The 10,173-nt window shown below is 32.7% G+C and overlaps 1 protein-coding gene across 1 annotated transcript; it reads right to left on the bottom strand.

Annotated features, from left to right (window-relative positions):
• Positions 1–5,009: 5,009 nt before the first annotated feature.
• LOC132601395 (uncharacterized mitochondrial protein AtMg00300-like) lies at positions 5,010–5,566 on the bottom strand. Its single transcript, XM_060314482.1, has 2 exons — positions 5,530–5,566; positions 5,010–5,404 (listed from the first exon to the last, which is right to left on the bottom strand). Exons 1-2 carry the CDS (start codon positions 5,564–5,566, stop codon positions 5,010–5,012), a joined length of 432 nt encoding a protein of 143 aa, XP_060170465.1.
• Between the last annotated feature and the right edge of the window lie 4,607 nt (positions 5,567–10,173).

The following is a 10,173-nucleotide window of genomic DNA, read 5'->3' as shown; positions in this document are numbered from 1 at the left end:
TATGCTTGAGTTTACATTTATGTAACAGTGGTGTTTTGGAAATCAAAATATGAATTTATGCCATCAATTATTCTAGAAGCAAATATCATATATTCTATGAATAATTTAATGTGGAGAGAAGAAAAACTGAAAAAAACTTATGGGATTAGTTATTGGTTTTGTTTAAACTAACTACCCATTACTAAAACTAAGCCTACTAATTATTTAAGATTTATCTAAACTAAGAAAGCAAAATAAACAAAGAATTAGTTTGCATAATACAAATTTATATGCACAAAATAAAATAAGAGGGTAATAAGTATCAAATGGGCCAGCCCGTTTGGGCACTGCTGGACCCATTTTTCTGTTGGGCTTCGGCCCAGCAATTTTCATATTGTTGGGCTGCTGCTGCTGTTCCTGTGCATTGGGCTTTGGCCCAGAATATTGTTTTCTATTGTTTGTTGCGGGCAGAACTGGATACGGAGGAGACGTCGTCGGGCTTTTAGCCCAACACAGAGCAGGAGAAGAACGAGTCCCTCGGACTCGTATGCGATGGTCATGCATGAAACGAAAAGGGAAAGGAGTTAGAACCAAAGGGGTACTTCAGAGGCTACCCTAAGGACATATCAAAACAGATATACCAAAGCAAACATAATGGACAGCTATGGCTATGATCAGAAGAATTTCCCAGACGTTTTATCATGGTTCAAGTATATAACCAGTGATCCGAGCACACTCCATTAACATGTAGACTTAATTCTGAATCAGAAGTGATCATACAAAGTAATCCATCATATGGAGAACTGAAACAGATGCACTAAATTAAGGGATATTGATATCATTTTGATATCCTCTGGAGAGATTTAGCAGCCACATATTAAAGACCGAGATTATTTATAATCTATAACTATTTCACAACTTGCAGCATGGACATGACTAGGCAAAGCAGATGCAAAACTAAGAAAATAAATACATACTCCTGAATGGACAGTTTCAAGCATATGCAAGTGAATTATCAAGAGGCAAGGACATTTTTCAACTATAGAGACTGTTTCATTACACTTTATTCGACACAGTTCATATATATACACCATGCTTTTAAGTCAACAGCTCCCATATTGAACTTAAAACATGTTTTTGATTCTGAACCCAAGCTTCAATTTGAACAATCAAACAGGGGTGCTTAATAAAATATCCATCTTGGCCTTGTAAACAAATCTTGCAAATGCATTTGAGCATATTATTTCTAGTTTAATGAATCTTTCAAAAACTCATCTTAAATGAACACATAGTACATTGGCAAAAAAAAAGGCAACAAATCTTAGATCAATTGAAGCTTATGCTTAAGTACACACTAGCTCACAATTCTGGCTAAACAGCTGACAATTTTTTATGATAGTAAAAAAAAAAACATGTAACTCTCGCTAGTGATATTGATTAATTCATAAGTTGCATAATTTAATGAATCATACACAACCAATGATATGGGTATAATTAAACAAGTTGTGAGCTTTAGACATGCAAGATTAGACCATTCAAGTATGCTAATATGATCTTTGAAGATGACTTAGGCAGATAGCACCTCATTTTCAGGGGTTAATCTAAGTTCAACTAAACCCAGAGAAATTAATTCTGTCAGAAAGTTTACCAAATAATATAAGACTAAACATAGATAAAATGAACAGTAGGCAACTAGGATGAACATGCACAATCTACATTAGGTGTGACTAAGATTGGGCATGTACACAATTAGGCAACCAACAACTAGCTGAGCTTATCCAGTAAACTACAGATTCAATACTAAACAAATATGGCTAAATGAGCCTGATCAGGTACAAATTTAAATAGAAATGATCATATAGTACACAACTAACAGTTTTGTCAACAAAGGACTTTAAACAGTATTACAGGACTTAATAGGGCATTGGTGCAGGTTTGCAGACTATGAAGCAACACACCAATAAAAGAACCATTCAGTATATCAAACACATAGGTCACAAATGATCTTGAACTTGACTTAACAGATACGGACACATCTCAGATATTCAAAATCAGCTTGTACACTAATTAAAAGAAAACAGACAAAGGGTCGAGTGTGCTAATCATGATGCCAAGCAGGAAAGCTTATGTATTATCTAACATGTATTTAACTAAGCTGATCAAATCCAGCACCCATTAATCCAGGTTTGACATAAGCAATTTACAGGCATAACAAATTTAAAACCATATTAGCAGGATGGATAGGCTTCTGGAATATAAATGAACACAGGACTCATTAGATGTCATAATAGTGAAACGACAACCCCAGATTTTAGAGGGCAAGCAAGGATTGTCACCACCCTTCTAAACAGTATGTGGAAGCAAACAAAATAGGCATTATAATGGTCCTTATTAGATCCTAATCGGATGAGATACAGTCTAACCAATCATAAAAAAAACTAATGCACATAAACACGATTAACAGGTCTCCTAATCTGAACCTACACATGATTAATCTAATGACAATGCTAACAAACAAATATAAGCACCGGGTGAATCTAAACTTGTATATAAGGCTAACATGCTCCCAGAATTAAAACTAAACAGGATCGAACATGTTTAATTCGACCAGAATAACTAAAAAAACAAAATTAAAATACGACTACGCAAACAAATCGACAAAATAGCTTAAAACACTCAAACGATTACTAAAGAACTTGAAGGAAGAGAATTCACCTTCTTCGGGTGCAGCGAAGTGGATGCGGGGTCTTCGATTCACGCTCGAACACCTCGAATTTCCGAGTTTGTGTAGACTCGGATGCGAAACAGTAACAGAAACAACAAAAGAGACTAAAACAAACGATCCAACGCTTCGACTAAAAAAAAAGTGAGCTGATATTTAGGGGGAATTGAGACGGCTAGAAAAACACTCTTTTCTTTTTAAAGGGGGTTTCAGCCACTGAAGAACTTATAATTTCAGGGGATTTTCGAATCCAAAAATTCTGTTCCTTTGAGATTTTCTTTCTTTGCGAGGCAATTTTTTTGGGGTTCTAGCACCTCTCCTGAGGGATTTCCCCCTACCCTCTATTTATAGGGTTTTTTGCTTAAAAAGGAAAGAGGAGCGGGGAAGGGAAGTGCGGAGGTGGGGAATAGAAAGAGGTGGGAGACAGAGAGAGGAAAACAGGGAGAAGTGGGAGCGGAGAAGAAGGAGGGAAAGGGGGGTGAGTGGGGAGCGGCGTGAGAGGCGGGAAAGAGGAGATAGCGGCTAGGGTTTTGAGGGGAGGAAAGAGATGGAGAGGAAAGGAAGAAGAAGAGGCGGAAGCGGAAAAAAATGAGGGGAACCCTTTTTAGGGTTTCCCTTATTTTGATGAAAATATATCGGACCCGGTCCATTTGTGGACCGGGTCAATTTTAGACTGGGTTCTGAAAAGATGGACTAGTGAATTAAAACATGTACTGGTCTAAAAAAAATTGAGATAAAAACATGGTCTAGTCCAAAAATATTAGGAATTAATCGGATTTTGATTTGAGGTCCGGTAAGTCCAAATACGGACTGAGTGCAAGAAATAGTTTGGCTTCTAAATTTGAATAAGAGACACATTTTGATTAACGATGTACTAAGGGTGCCAGAATATTACCTAATACATAAATATGTAATTATAAAAAAGACCCGGGTAAAAATTATATGATGTCGCAAATGACCGTGCAATAATATTTAATAACAAACGCTATCATTAAAATGTGCGAAGTAAATGCGATGCGTATGCGGAGGTTGGTAGAAACGTTGAGAAATGCAAGTTTGAATAATACTAAATAATAGCAGCAAATAAATAGCGGTAGTAATACTGCTAATAACAATAATGATAATGGTAATAATGATAATGGTGATAAAAAATAATAATAGATATAATAATAATAATAATAATAGTAATAACAAATATTGATAATTAAAAATGATAATAATTAATAAAAATAAAGATGATAATAATTAATAATAAAATAATAATAATAAATAACAATTATTGATAGTGGCAAAATGTTAATAAATTAATAATAATAATAACAATAATAGTGGTAATAATAAGATAATAATGATAATAATAATAAGAAATAATAATGATGATAATAATAATAATAAATAACAATTATTGATAAAACAATGATAATAATTAATAATAAAATAACGATGATAATGATGATTAATAATTGATAAAAAATAACGCTAATAATAATGATTAGTAATTAATAATAATAATAATAATAATAATAATAATAATAATAATAATAATAATAATAATAATAATGGAAATAACAAGAAATAATAATTAATGACAATTAGTAATAAAATGATAATTTAAGAATAATAATAACAATAATAATAATAATAGTAATAATTATAATAATAATAATAACTGCAGCGGAATAATAAAACGTGGGTGTTAATAAAAGACTAATAATTATAGTAAAATTTAAATGCATATTTTTTAATTTCTCAAAACACTAGAAGTATTAATAGGTATTTCGGGGGGAGAGGCGGGACAAAATTGGGTGTCAACAAACTTAACAGCCCTGGGGCTAGCTTCCCATCATTAATATGAGCAAAAATAGTGCATTAAAAAACTTTAAGAATAGAGTAGTCAACGGGATTACCAGACCAAACTTCTTCAGAAATTTTAAAGTCAATAGATGAATGTGGAGACAAATTGATGAGGTAACAAGCCGTAGAAACGGCTTCGGCCCAGAAATCACGGCGGTGCCATAAACCATCATTTCAAAGCATACAACGGGCTCTCTTAAGTAATATTCTGTTTATACGTTCTGCAACTCTATTCTGCTGGGGTTTATGAACGAGAGTCTTATGTCTAGTAATACCATAAATAACATAGAACTCATTAAACTCATTACTACAGAACTCCAAACCATTATCAGTCCTGAGCTTCTAATTTTTTTGGCCAGTCTGGTTCTCAACAAAGGCTTTGAATTTCTTGAAATAGGGAAACGCTTCACTTTTCTGTCTTAGGAAATAAACCCAGACCTTACGAGAAAAATCATCAATGAAAGTCAACACGTTTTCCTCCAAGGGAAGGAACTTTGGAGGGACCCCATAAATCCGAATGAATATAATCAAGAATGCCCTGTGTACGGTGTTTTGCTATGGAGAAACTACCTCTCTTCTGTTTCCCAAAAACGCAATGATCACAAAAGTAAAGTTTACCCATACCAGTTTTACCAAGAAGACCTCTTTTGCTCAGAATGGTCATATCTTTCTCACTCATATGGCCGAGACGCATATGCCATAAACGGGTGACATCATCGTCGGATAATGAATTAGAAACTGCTACAGACCCCTTCATAATTGAACCCTGCAAGTAATAGAGAGTCCCACGTCTTGTTCCTTTCATCAAGACCAGAGCACCTTTTGAAACCTTGAGAACTTCACCTTCAGCTGAATATTTACATCCAAGAGATTCAAGAGTACCCAGAGAAATAAGGTTTCGTTTCAAGTCAGAACATGATGAACGTTGGTCAAGGTCCTGATAACACCATCATGGGTCCTAATGTTTACAGTACCAATCCCAATAACGTTGCATGGGGCGTCATTCCCCATTAGGACAACACCACAAGCTTTCTCATATGTTGAAAATTAGTCCTTATGAGGACACACGTGATATTTACATCCAGAATCAAAAACCCATCCAGAAGAATTTTTCTTATCAACAAAGACAACCGTCAAAACATCATTTTGGAATCACTTTCAACAACTCCTGCTTCAGCGGTTTTCTGCAGCATTTTGTTCTCTCTCTAGTTTATTCTTCAATTTATGACAATCACCAACTACGTGGTTTGTCTTCTTGCAGTATTTGCAAAATTTATCATTGTTGAATTTATGGCCTCTAGACTTGGACCTAAAATTTATCATTGTTGAATTTACGGCCTCTAGACTTCAAAATTCTGTCAATTTTGAAGGGCAAAAATTAAAGACCAGCCCATTTTAATGGAAAAATTAAAGATCAGCACAAAATAGGGTCAAAAGTGCAAATGACCCACGAAATATCATATAGGAATCCCATTGAAGTAATTGCATGGTTTTTCCTTCAAATGGACTGGTCTTTAATTTTTGACCTTCAAATAAGTTGGTTTTTAATTTTTGGCCTTCAAAGCGAACTGATGCCTAGCGGGTCATAAGTTCTTTAAGGAAGTTGACATAACTTGTGGATATTACATGCGTAACTTATGCCCTTCTAGGCAAGAGTACGATTTTGAAGGGTAAAAATTAAAGATCAACCCATTTGAAGGACAAAAATTAAAGATCAACACAAAATAGGGACAAAAGTGCAAATGATCCAATCCCATAAGCCCTAAACTAAATTTGCCCATTTTTAGTTATGGCCCAGCAGGTATAAAAGCCCAGCAGCAAAAGTTAACATTTTTAGTTTCCGTCAAATATTTAATAGTTTTTGCAAAATATACTAATTCGACGAAATGCTTGAAAACTTCTCATTTGTTGGGAATAAAACTATCACGCAACTTGTTTGTTAAATTTGATAGACTTAGTGGAAAAAAAAAAGGTTTAACCATAAATATCAAGAAAGTCTCATCAAAATTTAAGATATGCAACACAAAAGCCTACATTAGACACTAAGGGCCTGTTTGGAAAGCCACCCAGGTAATTGGAATTATGAGTAATTGGGTGTAATTACACAGTTTGGTCTGTTTGTTTGACCAAATAATTACATAGTTAGGTGAAAATTTAGTGTAATTGAGAGGATGTAATTACACTCCTAATTCTAAACCTAATTACATAGTTAGGTGAAAATTTAGTGTAATTGAGAGGATGTAATTACACTCCTAATTCTAAACCTAATTACATAGTTAGGTGAAAATTTAGTGTAATTGAGAGGATGTAATTACACTCCTAATTCTCAAGGAGGGGTTGAGAATTGGGTGTAATTACATCCTGTAATTTCAGAGTTAGTTTCTTTCTTTTTTGTTTTATTTCTATTATTAATTGTTTTTATTTTTATTTTTTAAAATATATTTTTATTTTTTATATTATTTATCTTTCATTTCCTTTCTTCTCAATCCAACATTTACTTGTTGTGTTTTCATGTAATTGCTCGTATTTTTTATTTTATTAATTTAGCATAACCGTGCTATTATTCTAATTTTTGAAACCACACCTCTTAATATTAGAAAGAATGAGTCATTAACAAACTTGACATATAATGAGTGACGTTATTATAGTAGAATTTCGTTATGAAAGAGGTTATAGACTTTATTTTTCCTTTCTTTTGAATTATATTTACTTAATTAAGTCACGTTGGAACTTACTTATGTAATGTTGGAATTTGACATAAGAGTATTATGTTAAACTTTTTGTTTTGGATTTTGGATTTTGAATTTAGGTTATATTTTCAATTTTAATTTATTTGATTTAGTACTATTGACTTGTTATTTCACATTGCATGTGTTTATTTTTTACTTACAGTTGATAGATTTTTTTTGTCAAACATTTGACTAATGTTATGCATTATATTTATAAATATATTTTTTGTCAAACATCCCATTCATGATGTTCCGACAAAAAAAGTCTTCTTTTAAGTTTTATAATTAATTAAAATTAAAATATTATTATTTTAAAAAAATATATCAATTATTTTTTACAACATTAGTTACAAATATATAATTATTAACTAATATACTTTCAAGAAACAATGTGTTATTAAATAACTAATTTAAGATCATTTATAAAGACACATGTTTTTTAATATTAATTTTAAATTTTGATAAAAAAAATTAAAAAAATTAAATAAACTGTGTAATTACACTTGTGCAACCAAACAACATGCTTGTAATTACACTGTAATTACATTACGACAAACAAATAAGTCGTTGTAATTACAATACTGTGTAATTACTAGGTTGTGTAATTACTACCCTAGTAATTACAGCAATTCCAATTATCAGGTGGCTTTCCAAACAGGCCCTAAAAGATATAAAATAGAAATTAGCAAATATTATAAAAATTGCACCTCTTAAGGTGAGTTCCTGCTAATTTTTTTCTTCATAATTCCCGTCAAAACTAACATACAAAGTTCGCTAAATATTTGACGGACTAAAGTGTTATGTTTTGACAAATACAAAGAACCAAAACTGTTGAACGCATACTTTAAGTACTATTTTAAACCTGCCTCTAACATTAAGGACCATCTTTGTCATTTTCCCAAAAATACAGGTGGGATCATAACGGCTCTTTTAGCCTTTTGAATTTCAAAAATACTTCTATAAAATCCCCACAAGCAGAGCAACAGGGGACTAACAAAGACTTCAAACCATTTTTGCTCTTCCTTGTATTTTTCTTTCCGAAATATGTACTTTCTTTAATTTGTTGGGTAGAGTGATAATCCATCCTCTGTGATTTTGGAGCTGAGGCGAATATGCCGGAATGGAAGCTGCTATATTCCCGAACAGCTCCGAAATCACAGAGGATTGGATTATCACTCTCTCCAAAATAGAATAGGATAGTAGATGGACAAGCCTCTTGAAACATATCTATGTCGAGTTTTGACCCTTGTAGGTGGTGTTTCCGCGGTATTTATGTTGCTCGGATTCTTAAAAAATGTCAATGTGTGTGTGTCGGATCCTTCAAAAGTAGTAGATTCTTGAAAGATCTGACAGACTGACACGGATATAACAACAATTTTTGGAGAGTCTGAACAACATAAGGAAGCAAAATGTTTCATATTCTGTTGATCTTTTTGGTATGAAGATAAGACCTAACAAGTGCTAATTTTTGTTAACTGTGTTTTCCTGTATTTAGAGTAATTTGTTTAATTTATTAGAATTTTCATTTACGAGTTGATCATATATTTCCTGTGCATTCATAAGAACGAGCCTAAAACGAAAAGGTTACATGAACTTAAAAGCTTGCTATAGTTCGAAAGAATCAAAAGTAGAGGTTTGAATGTTTAATACATTTTATCAGTAAAATAACAACACGAAATATATAAAACTCGAAAAAATGAAACAATTGACTCTTTGATAAATTCGTAGTCACTCGCTATTCTTGTTTGGTCCAAACGAAAAATATAATTTTACCTCAGTAAAAAATCAATGCAGTTATGGTCCTGCAGGAATTTATACTGTACTGTATATTGCTATAGCCTTATCATAGTGTTGTTGTTGTTTTTTTTTTTTTTAATAGAATAACTGTGGTGTCTGAGCCAGCTTGTGCGCACCTCAACTAATTCACGGGGCACTTGCTACCTCCTACAGGTACAGGTACCGTGTAACTCTATGCATCAAAACATGGACAAAGGGAAAAAAAAATCACCTAACGTCTATGTCTCCGCTAGAAATTGAACCTGAAACTTCACAGCCTTATCAAACTGTTGTTGATGTTACTATTCTAATAACACAACAAATGTGATGCAAGTTTATATGTTGCATTACACCTATCTTCCCTATTTAAATAACAATGTTCATTCCTCTTCCTTTAATCTGACTAGCCTAGTGGCTACCTAATTGGAAAGTGTGAAAATCAAACCAGACACCATTAGGCAGAGCATAGGCGGATTCATATTTAAATTCTATGAGTTTAATCTTTTAAATTTCTTAGCATTGAACCCATTATATTTTTAAAATTATGGGTTCATGTTTGCTATTAATTATTCTAATTTCAGTAAATTTTTGCATATAAATTTATGCTCCATGCCTCCACATCGAAAGTTATGAGTCCAATTGAACCTGTACCAAATTGTTTTCTAATGTTTAGCAAGTATAAACTGTAATGACCACAAATTTATCTGGTGAAAGATTTGCATCCATTTTCATATGAATTAGTTGAATATGGTGTATTTTCTCTCTTGCAGGAATTGTTTTGCATGTATTCATAACTTATCTGGATGTTTTAATTTTAAATTCAGTGGGAAGAAGTGGGAGACGTTTACTAGTGAAAAAGTGATTTAATTATCTGCCTCGTTAACTCAGCTGTCAAATAGTAATCCCAACAATTTTCTTTACTTTTTTATCAATGAGGGGACAATCTCTAATCTTAAATATATAGATCTGTTAGTCTTCTGGCTGTAATAGCATGATGTCAAATGCTTATTGAAACTGAGTTTTTTTTTTTTTTTGGTTCATTTAAGAAACGTTGCCATCCGGCAGTTTGAATATTAGTATTCATAGTTCGTCAATGAATTCAGGAAATTGCAT

Source organism: Lycium barbarum, chromosome 7, assembly GCF_019175385.1.
Source record: "Lycium barbarum isolate Lr01 chromosome 7, ASM1917538v2, whole genome shotgun sequence".
NCBI lineage: Eukaryota > Viridiplantae > Streptophyta > Magnoliopsida > Solanales > Solanaceae > Lycium > Lycium barbarum.
This window is presented reverse-complemented; position numbering and strand designations above follow the sequence as displayed.